General features: G+C 50.0%; 1 protein-coding gene across 2 annotated transcripts in view; it reads right to left on the bottom strand.

Annotated features, from left to right (window-relative positions):
* Ngef (neuronal guanine nucleotide exchange factor) overlaps nt 1-27,388 on the bottom strand; it is a 67,508-nt gene that overhangs the window by 28,746 nt on the left and 11,374 nt on the right. Inside the window, exons 1-2 of one of the 2 annotated variants that reach the window (XM_042679062.1) lie at nt 6,612-6,867; nt 5,777-5,919 (exon numbers count right to left, since the gene is read on the bottom strand). In XM_042679062.1, coding sequence (XP_042534996.1) covers nt 5,777-5,919; nt 6,612-6,718 — 250 coding nt within the window. In that variant the 5' untranslated portion in view covers nt 6,719-6,867. Of the gene's footprint in view, nt 1-5,776; nt 5,920-6,611; nt 6,868-27,388 lie in introns of those variants that run through there. The other variant, XM_042679063.1, reaches the window with a different exon arrangement.

Below are 27,388 nucleotides of genomic sequence, written 5' to 3'. Positions count from 1 at the left end.
CAGGATGTAATGTCCCAAATCATGACGTCACCCACCATTTGTGATAGAGCCAGCAACGGCTGGAGCCAGGCTCACAGACCCACAAATATAAACCCAATAAACCTCTGCTCTGTGAAAAGTTCCTGCCTCTACTACTTCATTATAGTCACACAAAACAGCCTCAGGAACCCAGTCTAATACTGGGCCAGGAGGGGAAGGGAACATCTCCTAAGGGCTTCTCAGAAAAGTGTCCCTTCCAAAGTACACTTGAAGACAAACTGCCCTTCCGGCTTCTACAGACCACTGCTTGAGGGCTATGGCAGCCATCTGGTAACACGAGGCCCAAGAGAAGAACGGAAAGGAGAAAAACAGCTGAGTGCTTGTTTGGGTGTGTGAACCAACTCTGGAACTTCCCGCCTCTCAGCTCTTTAACGGAGACAGACTGTGTCAATTGTTTAGGATTGCTTTTTTGTTTTTTAAATGAATATCCTGTTGCTTGCAGCCAAAAGACTTTCAATAAAAGTAACTTTAGGACTTCTATTTTGTGGGGTTTTTTTTTTGGGGGGGGGGTCTGGTCTTGGGGCCTGAACTCTGGGCCTGGGCGCTGTCCCTCAGCTCTTCAGCTCAAGGCTAGTGCTCTACCACTTGAGCCACAGCGCCACTTCTGGCTTTTTTCTTTTTGCTTATGTGGTGCTGAGGAATCAAACCCAGGGCCTCATGCATGCAAGGCAAGCGCTCTACCACTGAGCCACCTTCCCAGCCCCACTATTTTGTGTTTTTTTGGTAGTCCTGGAGTTATAACTCTGGGCTTTGCGCTTGCTAGGCAAAAGTTCTACCACTTGAGCCATATCATAGAACCTCTCGGTTATGGTTATTTTTCAAGTAAGGTCTTCATTTTTGTTCAGGCTAGCCTGGACAGCAATCCTCCTGTTTTAGTCCAGCCTCACGCCCAGATTTTTCTGTTGAGATGAGGTCTTGCAAATTGTTTATTCCAGGTGCCCTGGAATCTTAGTCCTTCCCTTGTAGCTTGGATGACAAGCATGTGACACTCTGACCAGCTATTGGTTGAGAGGAGGGTCTCACTAGCTTTTTGCTCAGGCTGGCCTCAAACCATGATCCTTCTGATCTCCACCTCCCAAGTAACTAAGAAGACAGGCTTAAGTTACCAGCACCTGGCAATATTTAGGATGCAAAATACATTCCTGTGGGCAGGTATATATTTGGGCACATGATGTAACCATTTTCTATAACTTTTCTTTTTGCGGGTGTGCCTTAAATTCAGATTACCATACAAAAATATTTACCAAGAAATTCTACATTATGATAAAAGCTGTACTATTATATCATGTTTTCTTTTTTTTTTTGGTCCGGACGTGGGGCCTGAACTCTGGGCCTGCGCTGTCCCTCAGCTCTTCAGCTCAAGGCTAGTGCTCTACCACTTGAGCCACAGCGCCACTTCCGGCTTTTTTCTTTTTGCTTATGTGGTGCTGAGGAATTGAACTCAGGGCCTCAGGCATGCAAGGCAAGCGCTCTACCACTGAGCCACCTTCCCAGCCGTATATCATGTTTTCTTATTTTATATTGTGGACTTAGTAGACACAATTTCGTGTAGACGTTAGCTTTCCCTGCAAAAGCTAGCAATCATAGCTAGGTACAGTGGCTCAAACCTATACTTGAGAGGTACTAGGTACTGGGGAGGTGGAAGCCAGGGGATGGTGGCAGAACACAGCTTGAGTATAAAGTTTCAGACGATGTTATCTTAGCCAATGTTTGGTGCGGTGGTACATGCCTGATATCCCAGCTACGGGTGAAGCATTATGGGCACAGGCCTGTCATGCCAGTGATAAAGGGAGACACCAATAGGAGGATCACAGTCCAGGCCTACCTCAAAAACAACCCTGTGTTATCTTGGTGCTGGTGGCTCAACACCTGTAAATCTTAGTTACCCAGGAGGCTGAAATATGAGGATTACAATTTGAAGCCACTCCAGGTAGGAAAGTCCATGAGACTCTTAATTAACCAATTAATCACCAAAAAAACCCCCAAAAGTGGTGCTATGGCTCAAGTGGTAGAGTGCTAGCCTTGAGCACTAAAGCTTAGGGACAGTGCCCAGCCTCTGAATTCAAGCCCCAAAACTGGCACAAAAAACAAACAACAAGGGGCTGGGAAGGTGGCTCAGTGGGAGTGCTTGCCTTGCATGCCTAAGGTCCTGGGTTCAATTCCTCAGCACCACATAAGCAAAAAGAAAAAAAAACAAACAACAAGCCAGGTGCCGGTGGCTCATGCCTGTAATCTTAGCTACTGAGGAGGCTGAGATCTGAGGATCTTGGTTCAATGACAGCCTGGGCAGGAAAGTCCATGAGGCTCTTATCTCCAATAAACCACTAGAAAACCAAAAGTGGTGCTGTGGCTCAAGTGGAAGAGCGCTTGCCTTGAGCTGAAGAGCTGAGGGATAGCACCCAAGCCCAGAGTTCAAGCCCCCCAACAACAACAACAACAACAACAATAACAAACGTATCTTGTAGTGTATTGGTAGCTCATGCTTGTAATCCTACCTACTCAGGAGGCTGAAATATGGAAGATGGCCTGCAAAGAGCATGAATGGTAGTGGGACTCAGGCGGTAAGAGTGCCAGCCAAGCAAGCAAGCGGAGTGAGCACAATGCCCTGAGTTTAAATGCCTGAACCAGCCAAAAATAAATAAGTAACTATCTCAATAATAACCAACCAGAAAAAAGTATTGGAGAAGTGGACCAAGCAATAAACTGCCTGCCCTGAGTCCAACCCCAAGTACTACCAAATAATAATAATAATAAAAGTAAAGCTCGCACTTGCACTGTTATATGCAAGTGGGACCGGAAGGCTGTTCTAACTGAAGCCGTCTGTACCAGGCTGGCGTCTGTACCAGGCTGGCTGTACCAGGCTGGCTGTACCAGGCTGGCTGGCTGTACCAGGCTGGCTGGCTGTACCAGGCTGGCTGTACCAGGCTGGCTGTACCAGGCTGGCTGGCTGTACCAGGCTGGCTGGCTGTACCAGGCTGGCTGTACCAGGCTGGCTGTACCAGGCTGGCTGGCTGTACCAGGCTGGCTGTACCAGGCTGGCTGTACCAGGCTGGCGTCTGTACCAGGCTGGCTGGCTGTACCAGGCTGGCGTCTGTACCAGGCTGGCGTCTGTACCAGGCTGGCTGTACCAGGCTGGCGTCTGTACCAGGCTGGTGTCTGTACCAGGCTGGCGTCTGTACCAGGCTGGCTGGCTGTACCAGGCTGGCGTCTGTACCAGGCTGGCGTCTGTACCAGGCTGGCTGTACCAGGCTGGCGTCTGTACCAGGCTGGCTGGCTGTACCAGGCTGGCGTCTGTACCAGGCTGGCGTCTGTACCAGGCTGGCTGGCTGTACCAGGCTGGCGTCTGTACCAGGCTGGCGTCTGTACCAGGCTGGCTGTACCAGGCTGGCTGGCTGTACCAGGCTGGCTGTACCAGGCTGGCTGGCTGTACCAGGCTGGCTGGCTGTACCAGGCTGGCGTCTGTACCAGGCTGGCTGGCTGTACCAGGCTGGCTGGCTGTACCAGGCTGGCGGCTGTACCAGGCTGGCTGTACCAGGCTGGCGTCTGTACCAGGCTGGCTGGCTGTACCAGGCTGGCTGGCTGTACCAGGCTGGTGTCTGTACCAGGCTGGCTGGCTGTACCAGGCTGGCTGTACCAGGCTGGCTGTACCAGGCTGGCGTCTGTACCAGGCTGGCGTCTGTACCAGGCTGGCTGTACCAGGCTGGCGTCTGTACCAGGCTGGCTGGCTGTACCAGGCTGGCTGTACCAGGCTGGCTGTACCAGGCTGGCTGTGGTCCCTGCAGAGGGTGAGGATGTCCCCAGCTCCCCTGGCCAATGTCCTCAAAGCCATTCAAAATCTCTCTTCTGGAATTTTTTTTCTTTGAGTAAATACTTCAAGTGGGAAGTTGTAAAGGGCAAAGGATTCATTCATTATTTAATGAGCAACTTCTTTGTGCCAAGCATTGTGTTAGGTGCTATAGAGTAGTGCATGGGCGCACACACGCACGCGCGCGCGCACACACACACACACACACACACTCTCAAGCACACAAAATCACCACAGCCACTGTGCTGACAGGTAGATAGAATATTACACATAGTCCCAGACATAAGTCTGTCTGGTGTTGGTGACAGCCATGCAAAATTCAACAAGATGTTCTGTATAACACCATCAGTCCATTCTATTATCCACCCACCCTCCAATTCCTTGAGGTCCTCAGGAACCAGTGCCCTTCCCTGACGCCTGACAGAGCCCCTTCTCTCCAGGCTTAACACGGTCATCAGGTCTACAATTAAGAGCTGTGAGGTGGGCCAGGGGCCCATGACTCCTCCCCATGACACCTGCAGGCCCTAGCAGCAGCCACGGAAAAGGATTCAACATCAGAGTTTCCCCTGTCTGACAGAGGAGGAAACTGAAGCAGAGACCAGGCTCAGGGTCTTGGAGCTCATGCACAGCATGTAGGAAGGAAGCCCCTGCGGCTCATAGCGCAGACAGGGCATCTGAGAGGGATACAGATCTCTTCACAGCGCTGACCCTGATCTGAGCTACTAAGAGGCAGAAGTCAATTCCCATTACAGACAAGCAGATGAGGTCACGTGGCAGGCCTCACTATGCATTGAAGGACGGGTAGGTGGCAGAGAGCTGGAAGGAGGGGGCATTTGGGAGCTTGTTTCAAAACCAGGATTTCCTAACTGGCATGGGTCTGAGATCAGCCCATCTCAGCCCCTCCAGAAAATAACTGAAAAACCACCAGCAGCCCCCAGCCTGTAATTCAGGGGGCAGGGGCCACGCATACATGTGAGCACATCACCTCAGCTGGCAGGGCCCCTGGCTCCAGGCAGAGCAGGAGCCAAGAAGCCCTGAACCGCCAGGCATGGTGCCCATTGGGAGTTGGCTTCCACGGTGCACACACTTTGTGCCTGTCCTAGTGTCAGGGACTCAAGGATGATTATATATTTAGGAGAATTTTTTGGAATCTAGAATTTTTATTGAAACAAATGGACTACCGGCTGCTCTGACAACATCAAAGATTATTTTCTAGGCAGCCCGGACCATTTTCAGACTAAGGAAACCACATCATCCATTCACTGTTGCCCCTGGTGACAACAGGAGAACTAGTTTGATGTCACTATCTTTTCTTTCTTTTAATGCAAATGCTGGAGTTGTTGGGACACAGTTGCTCCCCTTTGGGGATATGTGGGGCTTTCCCACCCCCATTCCCCAAGCTTTACAGGAGCACACAGACACCCACATATGTTCCCAAGGGCCTCCCAGGGGACACATTCCGGGAGAGGTTTTTCTGCAACCGCTGGGCTCCCTCTGCCTGTACTTTACCTTTCCTACCCCTGTAACGTGGTCACATAGCCTGGCTCTCCCCAGAAGCCCCAGGGCGCGCATCCCAGTCTTCAGCTCCAACTGTAGCTGGGGGAGTTGGGGAGGCGTGAGCCCCCCTCCCCGGGCGGGACAGCTGGCTGGGGCGGGGTGGGGGAGGGGAAGGAGGTTCAAGGTGTGTCACCTTCTTTTTGGCAATCACGACCTGGGACCGAAAGCCACCGTTCGCCGAGAAGGACTGGGCCAAGGCGTCTCTCCGACAGAGCCGTGGACTAAGCGAACGCAGGGGTACCGCGGGAACCCGAAGCGCCGGGGTGCATAATGTCACGCGCGGCAGGCCTTGGCGAGGGGCCCCTCGGGGCGCAGGCACGGCACGCACGTGGCGCGGGGCGCCGCGCAGGGCGCGCGCGCGGGCGGGCCACCCACCTATCTGCTCGATGAGGTTCCTCCAGGAGTCGGCAGGAATGGGGTGGATCCTCTGCAGGGCCTCGGTGAGGGTCGTCGGGCTGTCGGCCAGCGCCGGGCACTCCTCGGGCGTGGTCGCGTTTCCCGGGGTGGAGGACGACTCGCTGCCAGGAGGGAGGAGGGCACAGCTGGTGATTTGAAAGCGACGCCACACCTCGCGGGGTTCCCAGCGGGGTCCGCGCCCCGCGGCCGCCCGCAGGGCTCTGCCCAGGGCATCGGGCAGGCGGAGGGCCCCGCAGTGACCGCCGCCGCCTTCCAGGTCGGGGCCCCGCAACACTCCCCCCCCCTTTTTGTCACCGCACCGGGGCGCCTCGGGTGATTCATCCCCACGCCAGCCCGCCCAAACCTTCATGTTTTCGAGCCGGAAACTTGGCGCGCCCTGCCCGCTCCGGGGCGCCGGCCCAGAGGCCGCCTCGACGGCTCCTGGGGTCCCTTGCCGCTCACGGCCGCCGTGCGACCCCAGCCCCGTTCAGGCTCGGACCCCCCTCCCCTCCCTTCCCATCCCAAGGGCGCCTTGCGCGCAGAGGGGGCGCGGGGCAGGACGCGCGCGCGCGCCCCGGGCGTCTGGGAAGCGGGCGCAGAGGCGACTCCTGGCGGGCACCGGGGGCCGGCGGCCCGGGCCAGCGCGCGCCCGACCCCAGGCGGACGTGAATCCGACGACGGCTGGGGCCCGCGGGCCACCGGGCGCGGATAGGCCGCGCGGTGGAGGGGGGGAGGTGGCGGGCTGCCGCGGGGCGCATGCGGGGCGCACCGCGCGGGGCCCCGGGGCGCCGGCCGGGGCGGCCGCCGTCCTCACCTGCCGGGCAGGTGTCCCGCCGCCGAGTCGCGCGCGTCGCTCTCCGAGGTGGAGCTGTCATGGTCCACGGCGCAGGCGGCGCTGAAGGCGGCGGCGAGCAGCTCCATGGGGCCGACGGCCGAGCGGGCCCGGGGCCCAGGGGGCGCCGCGCGGGGGACCCGGGGCGAGCCGGGGGCGACTCGCGGGCTCCGTCCGGAGCGAGGTCGCAGCGCGCGCCGCTGCAGCCGGAGCCGGAGCCGGAGCCGCCGCCGCTGTCGAGCGCTCCCGCGGGCGCGCGCCCGGAGCTCCAGGGTTGCCACGGCAACGCGGGAGGCGGGACCCGGGCGCACGGCGGGGGCGAGGCCGCCGGCGGCGGGGCGCGGGGGTGCCGGGCCGGTCGCGCGACCCGGGTCTCTGGGCGACCCCCAGCCCGGACCCCGAGCCCGCCGCGCCGCCCTTCCCGGGCACGGCTCGGGAGAGCCACGCGGGGGCCGCCGACGACCGCGAGCTGCGCCCGCGCCGCCCGCCCCCTCCGACCCGACGCTCCTGGAAGGCGCGGGCCTGGCCGCCCTCGGGCGGGACCGGGACGGAGCCCTCGAGCGGCGCCTGTCCAGGCCCCGCGGGGACGCGGCCTGGGCCTCCGCCGCTGCGGCCCCTGCGCCATCCTCGGGCAGCTTAGCTCTCGCTGGGGGAGCCCCCGTGTGCCCTGGGTTCGAGGCCACACTCTGGTCTCAGCCGCCTGCGCCGTGGGGCCTGGCCTCACCTGTGGGCCCAGCTGCGCCATCGCAGCGACCCGGACCCTCGCGGGCCTGGGGCGGGTTGGGGGGCAAGATGAGGATACACCAAGTTCCCCTCCCAACTTCGGCTGGGTTCCCTGGTCCCCCGCCCCTTGACACGTACACCGACGCTCACTGGGGGGGGAGGGGGGACACGGAGCAAATGTGGGGCTGGGGGACTGGAGCGAAGGGGGGGGCGATGTTTTCTTGGCGAGGTCCGAAGGTGGGCGGGGCCGAGGCGGCCGAGCTCGGGGTGCTGGCGGCTCGGGGAAGGGGGGGGGGGGGGCGGCGGCTGGCGTCTGAGCACCGGAAGGCGGGCGCCTTGTCCAGGGCCCTTGCTGGCACCGGCCTGCGGCCGCGCGTACCCAACTCGGGTCTGTTTTTTCTGGTAGCTCAGGTGCTGTGATCCCTTGGCCAGTCTCGGATTAGGCCGCATGGGCAGGCAAAGAACAGAAGGAAGGCTTCGTGTTTCCCAGGTTAAAGCGGGGAGGGGGCGGGGGGGGGGGGGAAGGGGGCACATGGCGTGGTCTCTGCTCTTTTCCAGGGTCACAACTCTGGGGAGAAAAGGTGCCTGAAGGGACTGAAATCCAGCTCCTGAAGCTGCCGTCCCCCCCCCCCCCCCCCCCACGACTTTCCCCAGGAGCCAGGGGCTCAGTCTGATCTCTGGTTCTCTAAGGCCCCGGATTAGACTGAGATTCAGCACCTGGACACAGGTGCCTCCAATCAGCCTTCCTTGCCTCCACCTGCACCATCTCTAGCCATAGCCATTTCTGGAAGCATCCCCCCTCCCCCCCCCAAAAAAAAATCCTGGGTGCCAGGCACCGGTGGCTCATGCCTGTCATCTTAGCTATTCAAGGAGGCTGAGATCAGAGGATTACGGTTCAACGCCAGCTTGGGCAGGAAAGCATGTGAGACTCTTTATCTCCAATGAGCCACCAGAAAACTGGAAGTGGTTCTGTGGCTCAAGTGGTAGAGCGCTCACCTTGAGCTGAAGATCTGAGGGGCAGTGCCCAGGCCCAGAGTTCAAGGCCCCCCTCCCCTCCCCCAAAAACCAATATCCTGACACAGTGCTGGAAGATCGATGTCTCAGATCAGGTTCCACGCCATGCCATCTAAGTCTCTAATGCCCAGCCTGCTGGGGTGAATTTGATGGGGGCTGAGTGGAGGCAGAAGAGAGGACATAAGGATTCATACCATAATATTCACACCTTCACATGGGACAAACATTCATTCCATCTGGAAAACCCCAGTCTTAATGGCAAGGCAAGCTTATCTTTAGAGAACCAGCTCTACCACCTATGTCTCACTTCAACCTCATCTCAATCAAGAATGGCAGCAAGGGCTGTGCAGCTCAGTGGTAGAATGCGTGTCTGGAATCTACAAGGCCCCAGGTTTGGTCCCTAGCATTGGGTAGGGGAAAAACACATCAACAATCAATCCAGTATGGCTGATATTCAAGATATGAACAGAAGCAACATTTATCTGTAGTTGTGAGCTTTTGAAACCAAACAAGTTATGTTCTAACATACAATGGTAGGACAGCAAAGGAGAGCGACACCTGTACCCAAATGGAGAAACAGAGAGGAATGAAGGGACAGATGACAGGTCTCAGGTACATAGAAACTTATCAAGGCGTCCTCTGGGAGGTCTGATGGCTTGGGCAAAGACGGTTCTGGCCTGGCGCTGGTGCTCTGCCTTCTGGACCCACTGGTGAGTCTACCCCACTGCCTACCATGGCTCTCTGTGTGACTCACATCACTGGTTTTTATTTTTGTTTGTTTTGCCAGTTCTGGGACTTGAACTCAGGGCCTGAACACTGTCCTGAGCTGCTTTTGCTCAAGGTTAGTGCTTTACCGCTTGAGCCACAGGGCCACTTCCAGCTTTTTCTGTGTATGTGGTTACTGAGGAATCGAACCCAGGGCTTCATGCATGCAAGGCAAGCACTCTACCACTAAGCCACCTTCCCAGTCCCAAATGACACTTTTGAAATGAACATGGAACAGCCCTGCAGCCTGCCAGGAGGCCAGGGAGGATGGGAAAGCTGCTCCACTTGCCTGTCCCCTGTCAGGCCATGTGCTAATGGCTCACTGAGCTGCCAGGACCCCCCAAAGCCCCCCATAGCTCTCCCTTCCTCATCAGTATCTGGATTGTCCTAAGGCTCTCCTCTGCCCAATTGCTCCCTGTCCACCGCCTCCCTCCCCCTCCCCAACTGTGGCTCCAGTTTTAAAGGCTGCCCTTGGAATTCCATCACCTAAGTGGAAAGCCCCGCCCCCTCCTGCTGCCACCAGCTCTCCCAGCGCCAGGTGCTTGCTCTCCAGAGGAGCACTGAGGGGTTGGGGTAGGGATGGAGCCGGGGACAGGGTGGGCATGCCCTTCAGGATCTCCAGAGGCTCTGACCTGTCTACACTTTCCCAGGCTCTGGGCTGTTCCCTCCTCTAGGACTGACTGGTCTTCCGCCTGGGAGGTTGCCTGATCTGTAACTGTGTCTGTGAATTGGGTGTGCTGGGGCAGCTGTGTGCCCGGCATGGCTTCTGGCCCTAAAACCCAATGTGACAGGAGATGGGCTGTCACCTTCACACTGCGCTGCACCCAAGACAGTCTAAAACTCTGGAAACATTAAAGTGGAAGTACATACATCAACATGAATATCAGAACGTCTTCCAATGGAAAAATAAGCTAAAAATATCCTCTAATTATAAAATCCGTTTAGAAAGTCGCTGAGTTCTGAGGCATGTAACCTTAAGCTAAATTGCCCATGTTCTATTTTTTATCATATTTAGTGCTTATGAGGCAGGCTATTATTAAAATCTCCACTTCGCTGACATTTTGCTCTGAATCATTCACAACATGAAGTATTGGGAATAGTTTCAAATATTTATACCTGACTGGCACACAGTAGGTTTTCTATGAATATTTGTGCATGGAACAATGGTTGGTTTGTTTTCTTTTCTTTTTAAAGGAATTTCATCGAATCCTTTAGGCATTTTATTTAAAGGATCTTTTTTTTTTCTTTTTGCTTATGTAGTGCTGAGGAATCGAACCCAGGGCCTCATGCATGCAAGGCAAGCACTCTACCACTGAGCCACCTTCCTAGCCCTAAAGGATCTTTTTTAACATTACATTTTGTGATACTAAAGTTTGAACTCAGTACCTTGCACTTGCTAAGCAGATGCCACCACTGAGCCACATCCCCAGCTCTTTTTTGTTTGTTTGTTTTTCAGCTCTGAACTGGAATGTTTGCAAAGGCTCACCTTTGTGATCCTACTACCTGTGCCTCCTGCTTAGTTGGGATTACAGCTGTATACCAGGACACTCAGCTTATTGATTGCGATACAAACTTGCTAACTTTTGCCCAGTTTGGCCTCTAATCGGCATCCTTCCAACCTCCACATTACAAATAGCTGGAGGTGGACCCCCATGCCTGGCTCAGGGCACCTTGCATGCCAAGCAAGCGCTGTACACTGACCCCAGTCCCAGGAACTGCAAAGTTCTACCTGTTTATTCCCTATCCAGAGTTAATATGCTCTGCTACCAGACTCTCCTACCTCACAGAAAGATGCTTTTGGTTGGTTTTTGGTTGGTTTTTGTATGTGTGCTGCTCCTGAGGCTTGAACTCCGGTCCTGTGCAGCTTTTGTTTTTGTTTTCTCAAGGCTAGTGCTCTATTACTTGAGCCACAGCTCCACTTCTGGCTTTTTGGTTGCTCATTGGAGATAAGAGTCACAAGGACTTTCCTGCCTGGGCTGGCTTTGAGCCTTGATTCTTAGATCTCAGCTACTTAGGAAAGTAACTAGGATACTGGATTGTTTTTTGTTTTGTTTTGTTTTCTTTTTGTTTTTGGTCGGTAGTGAGGCTTGAACTCTGGGCTTGGGCGCTGTCCCTGTGCTCTTCAGCTCAAGGCAAGCGCTCTACCCCTTGAGCCACAGCGCCACTTCCGGTTTTCTAGTGGTTTATTGGAGATAAGAGTCTCAGGGACTTTCCTGCCGGGGCTGGCTTTGAACTGCAATCCTCAGATCTCAGCCTCCTGAGTAGCTAGGATGACAGGCGTGAGCCACCGGAGCCTGGCTTATTTTGTTTTTTAATGAGAAGACATTCATTCCTCAAATATGTATTATAAACTTCTAGAAAGTCATTTGATAGCTTTTAGTTAACTGTATCCTTAGATCCATAAACGCAGTGGTTTATTTTTGTCACTCTCAAAAGACTTTTATACTTGCTTTGAAAATCATCCAATTGAATCTACATAGACAACAGCAGAAGTCAATCTACAAAAGCCCCAGAGCTACTCAGATCCCCCACCCTACCCCACCCCCCAAAACACCAAAGCTTGAGGAGAAAGGAAAAGATGGCAGGACCTAGACAGCCAGACTTGACAGATGGAAAGATCTCACCCCAGCAGGGCTTTCCAGCGGCTGCTCGTTCTGGTGTGTGCCTGCGAGTGTTTTGCTGGTGGGCTGGAGCTTAAGCTTGCTCCTGAATTTGCCTCCTGGGGATAAATCCTAAGTACAGCATTGTGTGGTGTTTTGGAAATAAGTAACAAACAAAATCAGTGTAGCCTGGTATAGAAAAGAATAGTCTGTATCCCAAGACAGCTCTGGCTCTGGCCCGGGGCTCTTCGGTAGTGAAATCTGAGTTGTTAGGCTGTTTTGGCAGGTCCTTGCTTACCTAGAGGACTCGAGCCATGACAGCCAAGGAGAGGGGTGTTAGATCACGGGGTACAGGTGCAACTGCTGCACACTGAGAACAGCCCCGAGGGAGACTCTGGTTAGCTTGTCTGGTTGAGATCATCCCACGTGCACTGCCTCTCACTGCTGCCTCTGACTCCAGGGAGAGGAGTCTGCCCCCTGCATCTCTTCCCTTGGCTGACTTAACTTCCTTGCTGGGCAGGAAACAATAATTGTAAGGATAATAGGCCCTGGTGCATTCTGGGAGTGGTTATCGTAGATATGGAAACCGAGGGTGTCTTCACGGTCGGTCTGAGTAGTGAGGGTGGGCTACTGGTGTGCCCCTCGCTTTGCCAGCCTCGAATCTGATGTAGAGACCATGTTCCTCTACCAGCCACCCTTTCCCCTTTCCCTGCCTTTTCTTTCTCCCTCCACCTGCTCCAAACACGGCTGTCATGTGTATTTTCCTCCAGCATTATTCATTCAACCCTCAGCAGCTCTCCAGAACTCTGCTGGAAATTCATTGCTTGAGGAAGTTGATGTCTGGTCTGAGTTGGGCTGCCCAGATAGAAGCAGGGACACTGTGTGTGTGTGTGTGTGTGTGTGTGTGTGTGTGTGTGTGTGTGTGTGTGTGTGTGTGTGTGTGTGTGTGTGTGTGTGCGCGCACGCGCACATGCTAATATTGGAGCTTGAACTCAGGGCTTGGGCACTGAGCTTTTTCTATCCAAGGCTGGTGCTCTGCCACCTGAGCCACAGTTCTACTTTTGCTGGTTAATTGGATAGAAGAATCATACAGACTGTCCTGCTAGGAACCTAGATCCTCAGATCACAGCCTCCTGAGTAGCTAGGATTACAGGTATGAGCCACCAGCAGCGAAGTTCTTGACCACCTATGTTTGATTTAGAAAATGTATTTATCATAGTAATATCCAAACTTCAGCAAATTAAGCCGTAAGAGTGCTAACCTCCTTCTCATGGCTATTGAAACCCAGGCAACAGTTTATTTGAATCTCTTTCCTCTTCTGTCTGGCCTTTTCCCTATTTAACCAAAAGTACATCAGTCCACCATAGCAACCACATTAAAAAAGGACCAACAAAACAAAACAAAAAACAAAACCTGAAACAAAACAGGCCCACGTCACCAAAACACCGACTCCTGTCTCAGTGGGTCTGAAGATTCACAACAAACCGCGCCTCTGCGCTCCAGCTCGGGCATGCACAGAAACATCCCCTGCCAGTTCCCAGAGAGCTCAGTGGAAGATGTCAGGGAAGCGTTATTCCAGGGTTCTTGTAATGCCAGCAGTGCTAAAGCTATACCCAGTAACCACAGGAGGAAGACCAGAACCCACTGCGCTGCAATGTAACACTGGCTGCTTTTCCCTGTTCACCAATTCACTCACTCCTTGTGTGTACCCCCTGGATGTGCTAGAAGTGAGGCTGGTGTAGGTAAATGCTGGGTGAGATGCCAAGATGCCCAGTGAGAACAGGGCTGCACAGGGCTGGGCCCCAGAGCTCTCAGAAGCGTCCCTCCATTAGCTACCATAGTTCAAACCCATCATCCCACCCAGGAGGCTGAGAGATGAGGATTGTAGTTCAAAGCCAGAGCAGACTGGAAAGGCTGTGAGACTCTTCTCACCAATTAGCAACTAAAAAGCTGAAACTGGAGCTGTGGCTCGGGTGTTACAGAGCCAGCTTTGAGCAGGGGGCGGGGGGGGGGGGGGGGGGGAAGGAGATAAAGCTAAGGGGCAGTACCCAGGCCCTGAGTTCAAGCCTTAGTAATGTGCACACAGATGCACATGCATGCAGGCGCGCACGCGCACACACACACACACACACACACACACACACACACACACACACAAAGATGCTTTGTGTGTTTATCTGAAACTGTCAAATGGAGGAGAGCCAGAAATACATTTGTTCTGGAATATTCCTAACCAAGGAGCCTGGGATGAACAAGTCTGGGGATTTGGGCTATGGGTGATGTCAGAGACTTTTCCAATAGGATCATTCTGGAGCAAGGGCACTGAAGGCCAGGATATGTTGAGGAAGGAATTTAGAGTAAACCATTTTAAGGGTTGTCTGGGTACATGTTACTTACAGTCTGAGTTGTAGCAATAGAAGAAACATATTCTCAATTTAGAACTGAAACTATAAAGAAAATAGTCCCTTCCCTCCATTTAGGCTGATTCACTTAAATCCTCCTATAAATTATATCATTAGAGCTAATTTAGTCTAACAGACTGTACTTTGCAAAGTACAGTGACTTTGCAAAGTACACTATATTATGCAATGCAATGACTTCATCATCATCATTGCAATCATCATCATCATCATTTAGGTAGTCTACATATAGTGCAAAAATACATGATTGTAATGGAGACTGTATTGTCCTAAGTAGTACCAAATATAGCAACACTAAGCTGAGTAATGGAGCTCCCGTCTGTAATCTCAGCTATTTGGGTGGCTGAAATGGAGAGGTCTGTGGTTTAAGGCCACCCTGGGCAGAAAATTTTGCTAGGCCCATTCTTAACAAGGCTCTGTGTACTGGTGCACTCCTACATGGGAGGCTGCCATCTGGAAGTTTGCAATTCTAGGTAAGGCCAGTTCTTCAAGACCTCATCTCAGTGGAAGAAGTTAGGCATGGTGGTACCTATCTGTCTACCCAGCTGTAGTAGGAATGGAAAGATCGGTAGATCATTTAGGCTTGGGCATGGGCTAGAAGTGAGATCCTATCTAAAACTAGTGAAAAAAAGGCTAGAGGTGGAGGTGTGGTTCAGTAGTAGAGACCCTCTCTAGCTAGTACAAGGTCCTGAGTTTAAACCCATGTATTTTTGTATGTATGTATGTATGTATCTATCTATCTATCATAAACCTGTTGAAGGTATGAACAGAGAAAGAAAAGTCTAGCTATTCATAAACAAAGTGGTTAAGAAATGAATGATTAGAAATTTTTTAGACATTGTTTCTTGAAAATTACAAATAACTGGATTTTAGAGAAGTACTGTCATCACAAGAAGTAAGGAAGTGAGATAAATTTTCATTCCCAGATAAAACAACCACCTTGCTCCTAACACTGCAGAAAGAATGTTCTTTACTGAGTTGCTGGCACTAACTGTTCAAGGACTTAGGGTCATGTGGAAAGATTAATACTACAGATCACATTAGATTCTAGAATCCAGAAACATGTGCCACTCAGACACTCAGGCCCAGCTCTGAGTTTCACAGGCTTCCCTGCTAATATTAACAAAAACCTTCCCTGGAATTCCAAGTTTTGGGCTACTTCGAATATTTTTATTTCAGAGTCTAAGAAGGAAACTGATGATAGCAGTGTATAAATTAGCACAAAAATATGAATGCAGTCACACAGGGGGGAAAAAGCATGCTATTTCAGAACTATATCAGCAACATAGCAATCAAAGGGCTTGGGTTTTGTCTGTTTGCTTTTCCTGTTGGCTGGGTTAAGTGCTCTACTGCTTGAGCTATGTCCCCCTCCCCCAATCAGAGAGAGAGTTTTAAAGATGAACAGCCAATGGTCGTTAAAGTTTGAATCGATCCAAACTTTCCACGGTGTAACCTGGCAACACACACCTCTATGAATGTTCGTGTTCTTTTGTGAAGAGAGTCTACTTCTAGGAATATATTCTGACAAACTAAGTCTGTGCAAAAAAAAAAAAAAAAAGCTGCAAGCAGATTTATTATAATAGTGCACTACTTGGAACTATATAAAATGCAGTGCCAGGAGAGTGTATAGATTGTGCTAGCTCTTCTCTGGAACACTGGACAGTTAAAATGATTATAGAAAAAAATACTTAATAATCTGGAAAGGTGTCAATTGTATTTTCAATTATAAAGCAGAATTCCAAACCAGATATAGCCAGGTCTTATTTCATTTAGGAGTACACCTTTATGCATGGAATCTCAGCCGGGCGTATATGCCTTTGCGTGTGTGTACCAGTACCAGGGTTTGAACTCAAGGCCTGGATGCTGTCCCTGAATGTTTTCACTCAAGGCTAGCACTCTACTACCTGAACCACAGCTCTACTTTGGGCTTTTTGGCAGTGAACTGGAAATGAGCATCTCACAGACTTTCCTGCCCAGGCTGGCTATAAACTGTCATCCTTGGATCTCAGCTCCATGAGTAGGTAGAAGTACACTCATGAGGACCAGCAGACCCATCACAGAGAACGTATTTTACATTTCTTGAAGCTGGGGAAACTTTCCTCTTTATTTTTCATGTGTTTGAATTTTTTTCCTACCAAAAAATGTGTCACTTACATAATAAAGGGAAAACAGCACCAAACCCCCGGGCGTGCATAATTTAGAGCAGGAACTGAAGGTGTTCAGGACCGTGTGGGTCCCGGTGAACTGGAGGGGGCAAGGCTGTTTTGCACTCTCTTGATTTACCTGGGGCAGAAATTCTTTAAGACATATTACATAAATCCATCTCCAAAAAAGCTCTTCCATTTCTCAAGTATCACGAATTCAGATTTTCCAGTAAGTTACTTCCTGACATCACAAAAGCACTTCCCTGACATTCTAATCTGTCTACTTAGGAAAACAGTCTTTTATTTCCAGAAATTCCCCCCCTTTGCCTCCCATGAATTCACATGTGCAAGTTCTAGCTGGAATGCTTCATCCATTTCAATCGAATCCAGAGCGGCGGTGGGGGTGGGGGGTGTTAAAGGGGGGAGGTAGGAAGGTGGGGGGGTGGAGGTGGGCGTACATTCCCTATCTCCAGTCTCAGACTCCTCCCAGCACCACCAGCCTCTGTGAACTTGGATCCGTCCCTCTGCTACTGTGGATGCCTCCTCTTCCAGGAAGCCCCCTGACTTCATCCTACAGCTGGCTGAGCTTCTCTTAAAGACCTGGTCATTTTATTGGAAAGTTAATTCTTGGACCTGCTCAAGGGTGCACGGGGGAATAGGGCGGGGCCTGACTGCCACTCTTGTTCCCTCCTGGACACACCCTGGATGCTCGGGGTGAAAGAGTTGGAACTTCCAGCAAACCAACACCACAGAAACATCTAACCACCCTTTTCCTTTTGCCCATGAATAGAAGCCTTCTCTCCTCTCTGCTTCTTTAAAGGGCAAGTGCCTTTTTAGCTAGAGTACCATTCTTTTCTAGGGGGAAAAGCAGTTTGTCAATCAACTACTTCTGGTTTTTTGTTTGTTTGTTTTTTACCTACCTTCTGCTCACCCTGCCTCTGCACTGACCAGCAGTTACTGCTTTCCCTAATTTTACAGCCTTGTCTCAGTTTTTCCATGCTGTGAGGATTCACAGTTAAGTGATTGCTATTTCTAAAGCGTTACTCAGCTCCTGAAGTAGCTTTAATTTCCCACAGAGGACTTTCTTGGGCTGTTTCTCTATTTAACTCTGGCTAAATGATGGTCTGTATTTTCCCTAGCTTCTCCCCTTCTTTCCTTTTTGGTGGCGGTCCTCGGGGGAAGGTCTTTGGCTCTCCAGACACACGGGCATCTGGAGTGAAATGGACGCTTATCGTAAAGGAAGAATAAATGTGACAGGCTCCAACCGGTCACAGCCTGCGTGTTTTCCGGAAGACCTGACGGATTTTACTAGGAGAGAAACGATCCTGCTCCCGAGGTGTGAGTCACGGACAACACATGGAAAGATGGCTTGCTTTGGAAGACACCTTAGGGCCACCCTGTCCTTCAGCTTTGGCACTGAGCACACCGTGCTTTTCCATGATCACCACAGAGTCATCAAGATGCAGTGCGCTCAATTTCCTGGACTGAAATCCCTTCCGGTCACAGAACTGAACTCCAGAGGAGCGGCCTAGCAAGCCTGATCTTGGGAGAAAGTCGCCCAGCCCCTTGGGAAAGGGAACTGGAAAGTGATGAGGTATGCATTCACCCCTTGTCCCAGTGTTACACCTCTAAGAATTTACCCGGAAGGCACAGTCCTGGAAACCCACACAGGAGCCGCCCAGGGAGACTCTTCCCAGCATTCCTTTTTGAGAGCCATCTGTTAATGCAAGTCCCTGCCCCAAGGAAACCAGCGTGAGAGAGGCATGAGGGAAATGCAGTGATTTACCGGGCAAAAAGAAGGAAGCCGGCCCTGTAACGGAGCGCATGGTATGCTGCTCTGGGAGCCAGGGAGAGAAAGTCCAGCCACCAGCCACATCTCCCTCCCCACAAAAAATCACAGGAAACGGGAAAGCAGGAAGCTAAGAAACATGGTGGCTTCTGGAGTAGGTGTAGCAGTCTAGAGTTGTCTGAGTTACCTTACAGTGGTTTTTGACAGCTGCGCACACAGTGCAGGCAGGAGTTATTGGGAAAGCCACACTGTGGGCTGCACTCTAAAGCAGGGTATAACGGCTAGAGCTAATGGAGGAGCAAGGACATAGGGAAGGGTGAGAAGGAGGTGTGACCACAGCAGATGAGGAAGTGACCTCAGAGCCAGGGGACCGCCCACCGCCCCCAGGTACTGCAGGGACCAATCACCAGGCCTTACAGGTGCTAGGCGGGGACTTCTAGGGAGGGCCAGGTATGGTTTCAAAGAGAAGGGGCTGTTTTTCCTGGGCAGGTCTAACATTTTTGTTATGTTTTGTCTTTCTCCTGTAGTAGGGCTCAAATTCAGGACCTAGGCCCTGTCCCGTAGCTTTTTCACTCAAGGCTAGTGCCCTACCACTTGAGTCACACCTCTACTTCCAGATTTTCGGAGGTTAGTTGGAGACAAGAGTCTTATGGACTTTGCTGCCTGCGCTGGCTTTGAACCACAATCCTCAGATCTCAGCCTCCTGAATAGCTGGGATTACAGGCGTGAGCCACTGGTGCCTTGTACAAGTAATTTTGACTTGTCAGTCCTGCAGATGTGTTTGTCAATTCATATTATTAAAGACAATCTGCAAGTATGGGGGGGTTAAAAAAAAACTCAAGTGTTTATCAAACTAATAATTATAAAAAGTAGGACTGTGGATGTAACTTGGCAGGGGAAATACGTATAAGATTTTGTGGATTTGATCCACTCAACTCCAAGAAAGCACATTAAGTAAAAAACATAGCATGATGCCCTTATTGAAATCCACTGCAAGATTAAAACAAATCAAAGAACGCTTACAATTTACTTGGTAGCAGATTGAATTGCGTTCTGAGGAAAGATATTCATGACGTACGCATGAGGCCCTGGGTTCCACTCCTAGCACTAACACACAGAAAAGCAAGCTGGAGGAAGGAGAAACAAGTCGAGTAGAGGCACACTTGAATTAGAAGAAGTCATGATGGTCAGGTGACAATCCCGGTGAGGAGTGAAGTGGGAGATGCTCAGGGGTAGGAAGGCCCAGGGCTGGGAAGGAAAGGCTTTGCCAGTCTCCAACTGGGTTCAGAAACTCTGGGGGCCAGGACTGCTGGAATGTGGCTCCACAAAGCAGGGATTTCCATCCTTTTGAGTCACTGCTAGGTGCCAGTGCCAAAACAAAGCCTGGGTCATAGCAGCTGCTCACTAAGCACTTATCATTGGACTGGGTGAACTGGAAAGTGCTCGGTGACAAACCTCATTGTCCGGCTTCTGACATTTTCTCAGGGTAGACACTAGCGCAAAGGTTCAAATATTTATTGTTTTCCCACTGTATTATGAAGGTATGGAAGGTTACATGGGTTTGTACCTGGCCAGCGCCTTCTCCCTCGAATGCTTTCCACTACTGAGTTGTTTTTTAAGTACCAATTTGGTAGATGAAGATGACGTCTTGTTTTATTGTATTTTTCTTTACTAGTGAAGTTGATTTTTAATGCCTTCCCCCCACCCCCATATTCTTGGTTTTTAAAAGTGTTTTGCTTGGTTTCCATTTTCAAGTATTTATGATTTCCAATAGATTTGCAAATAGTGTGCTCTGTTGCTGCTATGAATATTATATATATAGTCAGTCAGTCATGGGGCTTGAACTCTGGGTCTGGGCACTGTCCCTCAGCTCTCCGGCTCAAGGCAAGGGCTCTACCACTTGAGCCACAGTGTCACTTCTGGTTTTCTGGTGGTTAATTGGAGATAAGAGTCTCAAGAACTTTCCTGCCCAGGCTGGCTTTGAACCACAATCCTCAGATCTCAGCTTCCTGAGTAGCTAGGATGACAGGCATGAGCCACCAGAGCTATATATCACCACCCACTTTCTAGGAAAAGAGCTTACTTGGAATGGATGTGTGAATCAATGTATGACCCAGAACCGTGAGAGTAGGCGGGGCCAGCATCCCCTGCCTCCCCCTGCCCCCCCCCCTGCCCCGCTCCCTGCCCCGCCCCCCCCATCACTTCTGCTCTACCTGGAGATGAGGGATGAGGAGGGGCAGGAGGGATGCAGGTCATTCGGACCTGCCCTTGCCTCCATGCTGGGAAGACAGCACAATTCTGATTTTTCAGAAAAGACAATCAAGGCAGCAAGAGCTCCCCTGACCACGCAGCACTGCAGGTTCCCATGGTTGGGATGCGCCGTGGGCGGCGCCTCTGTCCTGATGGCAGGTCACTTCCAGAGCCTTCCGGCACCATTGCATCTCCTCCTTCTCCAAAGAGAGACAGTGTGATCTGAAACCATCCAAACCCGACTCGCCTCGCCTGTTGGCCCAGCCTCTTTTTCACTAACTTGAGATTGACTGCACAGGGAAGGATGAATAGCGAATGAACTCACACTACTGCCAGCTGCCTGTGTATCGTCAGAGGATGCGGAGCGTCCTGGGTGCACAAGGCCCCAGCGGAAGGCCAGGCCTTGGCCCACTGGGCCACTGCTATTGCTCTCCAAGGCCCGTGGTGCAGAAGGCCAAGGCATGGGCTCTGGGGTGCGGCTCAGGTGCTCTGGGCCCAGGCTGGAAAGGTCGGGCTCTGGGGCCTTCAGTTCATCTCAGATCCCTTAAAAAATGTATTTTAGTGTCTTCTCATGGAATAGAGGCCTCACAAATTGTTGCTTTATTTTTTTAACTGATGAGACAAATCACACATTTAATGCTGAGAATTTCTATTTTCCCTGCTTAAAAATTTGATTTTGCTGATGGTGAGGATGGAGGCGTGCTTTCAAGGAGGCGTCCCCTTTGGAGGGAAAGTTGGTGAGGCTGGCAGCTTCTCTTTTTCCTGGGAGGCAGAGCCAGGTGCTGATTAAGGCAGAGTTCTAGGAGAAGCCACCCAAGAATGGGGAAAGGGGAGCGGGGCAGGGGAGAGAGAGAGAGGCCCAGCAAGGGTAGAATCTCCCCTCTGAGAGCAGGAATGACCCTCCCTGCAGTGAGCCTCCACCATGGAGGAAGCTGGGATTTGCTGCTGTGGGCAACAGTCAGGCATACCTCAGGACTGTGGGAATGAGCAGGCCTCAGAGAGACATGGGGCCAGCATCACCCAGCATGAGACGTATACAAGTGGAATTCCTTCTACTGCTCCTTTTATAACATGTCTGGTGTATTGGTTTTTCTGTTGCTGCTGTGTAACAAACAGCCCCAAGATGGAGGAAGCCTCAGGTCCTCACCACTGGGGCCTTTTCCTGGGCTTCCAGTGCCCCCATGCCATGGAAGGACTCAGAAGCTGCCTTCCCAGTCTGGCAGGGAAGGCGCCACAATGCCTCTTAGGCCTTGCCTGGGATTCCCACATCATTAAGTCCATGCCTTAGTCAGGACAGTCTCCAAGTCCTGCCCGCTCATGGGGACCCCGTGGGCCATCAGGGATCAGCTTAGAGGTGAGCCACAACATAGCCCTGTCGCTTTTTCGCTTTATGCTGGAAATATTCGTGTTGGCACTCGACCCAGGCCCTTCCTGGGGTCCTCATTAGATACAGCACAGGCCCAGCAGGTGCCTCCTGCTCTCTGGTGGTCTTCCCCAAGCCCCCTTGCATTTCTTTGGCTCACACCTAGTTCTTAACTCTGTCCAGTCCAAGGCCAGACAGCTTCCCCCTTTTCCCCCCCAACCCCATGAGACTTTGCAGCCTGGAAAGACCTGAGTCCTGGCATAATAGTTAAACTCAGGCAAGGACAGAGCATGCTATTATTCTACCACAGAGCCAAGGCCTGAATGCAGAGGTTTCACAGCTGTGACTGGCACTGTCAGGATTCAAGGCCGACAGCACCAATGACACACGGCGGCCGAGGGAGAGAGGAAGCGGAGGGTTGGAGCTTCTCACGGGGAACTCACTGTGTGCTGGCTGCGTGAGCCACCAGCTGCCCAGCCCACCCCAGCCCCTCTTGTCTGCCTCTTTGGCACACACTGCGCTCCTTGTTCTCCATGCATGGTGGCAATCTCAGTACATTGTTTAGGGACAAAGCAAGTAATGTTCCCCACGGTTCTCCTTGTGTGTGTGTGAGAACAGCGGTGTGAGCTCAGGGCTCCAATGCTGCCTCAAGGCTGGTGCTCTGCCATTTGAGCCACACCTTCCCTTCTGGCTTTTTGGTGGTTAATTGGAGAGAAGAGTCTCACAGTCTAGGTTGACTTCGGACTCCCATTCTCAGGTCTCAGCTTCCTGAGTTGCTAGGATTACAGAAGTGAGCTACGGGTGTCTGGCTTTAACTTTCTTTTTTTCTTTTTCTTTTTTTTTTTTTTTTATAAACTTTAGAACTGGTGGTGTCACTCAGTGCTAGAGTGCTTGCTGCTTGCATGCCTGAGGCCCTGGGTTTGATCTCTTACCCTTTCAAATAAATAAATAAGCTTTAAAAAGTAAACTGAGTAAATCAAACTTTTGTTTATACTGGGATTTGAACTCAGGGCTTTGGGGTTTGCCTTGGTTGCTTGGTTCAGCTAGCACTCTGCCACTTGAGTCATAGCTTTTTCACCGGTTATTTTATTTTTCAATTCATTCATTCATTTTTTGGTATCAGTACTGAGGCTTGAACTCAGGGCCCTGCATTTTTGCTTAGCTTTTTTGCTCAAGACTGGTCCTCTCCTACTTGAACTTCACATCCACTTGCTGTTTATTCTGTTGCTGGTTAGTTGGAGATAAGAGTCTCTTGGATTTCCTTGCCTGGGCTGGCTTCAACTAGTGATCTTCAGATCTCAGTCTCCTGAATAGTTAAGATTACATGTGGGAGCCACTGGCTCCTGGCTTTACAGGTTATTTTAGAGATGGCATCTCAGGGACCCTTGCATCTGGGCTGGTTTTCAACCCCAGTCTTCTAGATTTCAGCTTCCTGAAGAGCTGACACCAGCTACACTTTTGTGTCATGGAAAATTTCAAGCACATACTCAAGTCGAGGGGAAAACGACCGCATTCCACGAATACTTCACAGTTCTAAACTCATGGCCTCCGTTTCTTCTCCACTCCCTCCCACTCGTTCCTTGGCCTGGATTATTCTGAAGCAAATGCCAGACATCATATCATCTCATCCAAAATGTTTTAGAATGTGTCTCGAAAAGATACAAAGAATTGTGTGTGCCTTATAAAGAACTAGCCTCCCCTTAGCGTGCCCAATAAAACCAACAATTATTTCTTAACATATCAACTGTCGGAGCTGTGTTAAAAATGTCCCTGGTTATCTGGTTAACTAATGAGTTAGCTAATTTAATTGATGTGTTGATACTGGGGTTTGAACTTAGGGCCTCAGTGTTCTCATTTTTTTCCTCTCTCTTTTTTATTTTTTGGGGGGGAGGGCTGATTCAGCCTCAGATTGTGGTCCTCCCACATAGGCTGGGAATATAGACATATATATATATATATATATGTATATATATATATATATATACATATATATAGACATTCCCAGTAGCTGGGAATATAGACATAAATTACCATGCCTGATCCTGTCTGTTTGTCTATCTCTCTACCTATCTATCTATCTGTCTGTCTGTCTATCTATCTATCTATCCATCTACTTACCTTTCTATGGTAGGCTTTACAGTTGCTAGACAATGACGCTACTTGAGTCATACCCTCAGCCCTTTACCTTCTAGTTACTTTTCAAATAGTACCTCCTCCCCACCGGGAGCATTCCAGACCATGATTCTCCTACTGATAGCTCTTGAACAGCTGGGATTACTGATGTGCACCAGCACACTTGGCTTATCAGGTGATATGATGACCTTGCCCAGTGTTCCTCCTGACCTCTACCTACAAGGATAGATGAATGAATCATCCTACCACCTCCCATTGGGTGTTGGTCTGAAAGAAGCATTTAGACTGGGTCTACTCATTGCAACCTGTGTCAATATTTCTTGAGTCTCTTCTAATTGCCTTTTCCCTGTCTTGCTTTTCTCTTTGCAGTTGGTTTGCTGAGAACCTGAAGTATGTATACCGTTTGCATTGGCGGATTGTACCAAGTGCAATGTTATTGAGCTCCATCCTCTCTCTGTAAATTGGCAGTTAGACCTAGGACTTGATTATTAGCAAATGATTGCTAATAACCTAACCCCCAGCTTTCTTCAATAACAGAGGCAACTGCTAGGAGTACAGTATATAAAACTGTTTTATAAAGGAGGGGGCAGGGAAGGGGAGTTAAGAAAGCAATATAGAAAGTAAATTTGATTAAAGTAACCTATATGCATATATATATATATATATATATATATATATATATATATATATATATGCATGTCATCATGAAAGCCCTTGTGCAAGTTTATGCTAATGATGCTGTGTGTGTTGAACTCGCGGCCTGGGTGACATCTCTTAGCTTTTTCACTTGAGGCTGACGCCTTAGCACTTGAGCCACTCTCAACATTCAGCTTTTTTTTCTGGTTAATTGGAGATAAGAGTCTTCTGGACTTTTCTGCCAGGACTGGCTTTGACCCACGATTCTCAGATCTCAGCCTCCTGAGATCTTTTGGTGGTCTGAGCCACCAAAAGCCTGGCTGCTAATGAACTTTTTTTTAAAGAGGCAGAATGTATTTGCAATGACTCAGTGTTTGTCTCTGTGTTTACAAACTTCCTGACTGTAAGATTCTCCTAGTAACAACCCAAACTAGCATTAACGGACATCTGACAAGCTGCCTGCAGGGTAGCTGGAAGTGGTGCTTGTATGTTTCCATGGAAACAGTTTCCCATGTGGAAACTGGTCCTTGCCCAGCATCAGCATTCAAAGCCTCACAGTGCCATGCACGAATTTTAGGTGGCAACAGGGAATTCACAGCCATGAGCTTTGGAGAGGGACCCACGTATGACAGCTACAGTATTGGATAACCAGGAAATTAGGGCTCCAGCCAGGAGCCTTAATTAGCCACTTAGAGATTGTCCTGATAGCCCCTGCCAAGTTTAGCCCTCGGGTGACTAATGCTTACTGCTGGCTAGTGTCTACTGACAGTCTTTGGAGCAACTAAGAACTCCGATAATGTCCCAAAGCACCAGCAGGAAAACCGAGAGGTCCGAGGACAAATATTTTAAGAAGGCTTGTGCTCACTAGGTCAATATAGAATAATTCTCCATGTGAAAATAAGGTTGGCTTACTTTTTGTGTGTGTGCCAGTCTTGAGCTTTGAATTCAGAGTCTGAGCACTTTCCTTTAGATTTATTTTTGCTCAAGGCCGAGGCTCTAAAACTTGAGGCATAGCTCCACTTCCGGCTTTTTGGTGGTTAATTGGAAGCAAAAGTCTCATTGGCTTTCCTGTCCAACTGGTTTTGAACTGTGGTCCTCAGATCTCAGCCTCCTGAGTAGCTAGATTACAGGCATGAGCCACTGGTGCCTAGCTATTGATAGGAAATTTTAATGTGTAATGAAGCTCAACAAATATAAATTCTCTTTCTGCATCCCCTATAAAGGATGTCTTCCTACTATGACTGTCTTTCCTCTTGCCGCCAGGGCAGAGCACCATGGCTCCCACTTACTGCTTGATGGTCACAGAAGAGGGATCCCAGAACACCTTGGGTGGACTGCAGATAGTTCTAGAATCTCTGGGACAGAAACTTGACACTGAGAACCTTATGTGCCCATTAGCACCACACAAAGCTCCTCAAAAACTGGAGGTCTGGTTCCTGTACCCATTCTGACATCCCTCTGACCACCCCCCCCCCCCCCCCCCCGCCCAGTCCTCTCATCTCCAGCCTCCACTGTTCTCACCTCCACCTGCTGCTTCTCAGCTTGCACAAGCCCCTTCAGGCTTGATACCAGGATTCTAATGACCTTGCACATGCTTAGAGTGCTGGATCTTTCATTCTCCCAGAGGCAGATCTCACTGGTAAAGAGGGAAGGGCCCATTAACACACACACACACACACACACACACACACAGACACACACACACAGACACAGACACACACACACACACACACACACACACACACACACCTCCTTCTAGCTGATTGGTCCAGAGATAAACTCCTGACCCAGAGACGGCAAACCAAATTCCTTCCTCTAGAAATTCTTCCCCATTACTAGACACAGAGGGGAGTTCCCATTGGCTGTAGAGAGAGAAGCTGAAAGGTCGTGATGAAGATGTCTGTCATTGTGTACAAGCTGACAGGCAGGGAGAAGAAGCTAGTCAGAGGAGAGAAACAGGACAAAGCAGCCTAGAAGAGAAGCAGTAGGAAGGGAGCCCATGGTCCTGGAGAAAATGACCATGAGGCTCTGGTTCCTGAAACCTTTTCCATTCCTGTGAGGACTGGCTTCATATCTTACTGGGATTCTTTGAGATTCCAGAACTCTTAAAATGTTCTTCTTTTATTTGAACAAGTTGGATGAGGCTTCCAATCTTTACAAGCAAAGCTGCCTTGTCCAGGGAATAAGATAAAGATGTCTACTGTCATCACTATTCAACATGGAAATGCTTGCTAGAGCAATAAGACAAGAAAAAATAAATTAAAAAATAAATAAATAAAATATAAAAATAAATAGGGCTTACATGTGTAGCCCTAGAACATGAAAAGTGAAGGCAGGAGAATTGTGAGTTCAAAGACAGCCTTGTTCATCTTGAAACAAAACAAACAACCAAACAGAAAGAAAGAAAAAAAAAAACAAATATAAGGCATGAAGATTAGGTGTGTGTGGGGGGGGAGAATGAAACTATACATACAGATAGTAGGATTCTGTGCATAGAAAATTCCAAAGGTTATACAATAAGAGCTAATGAACAAATTTATCAAGACCACACAATTATTTTTCTACATAGTATCAAATTAACTGTATTTTACATGCTGCTAATATATTTTATTCACCAGTAAACATTTGGAAGATGAAACTGTGAAACACTAACATTTAAAATAGAATTTAAAAGCATGAAATGCCTTCTAACAAATTTAATTAAAATATGTGTAAGATCTTAACACTAAAATCTACAAATCATTGGTAGGTTAATTTTCAACATCTAAATAAATGGAAAGTCAGAATGTATTTATAGGTTGAACAATTTAAGGTGCCAATGATCCCCAAATTTATCTATAAAGATAATGCAATTTCAACTGAAAGCTTAGCAGACATTTTTAGGGTTAGACATTAACATAATGATTCTAAAATTTATATGAC

This window comes from Dipodomys spectabilis, unplaced genomic scaffold, assembly GCF_019054845.1.
Source record: "Dipodomys spectabilis isolate Male_0828 unplaced genomic scaffold, ASM1905484v1 ptg000051l, whole genome shotgun sequence".
In the NCBI taxonomy this organism is placed as follows: Eukaryota; Metazoa; Chordata; class Mammalia; order Rodentia; family Heteromyidae; genus Dipodomys; species Dipodomys spectabilis.
This window is presented reverse-complemented; position numbering and strand designations above follow the sequence as displayed.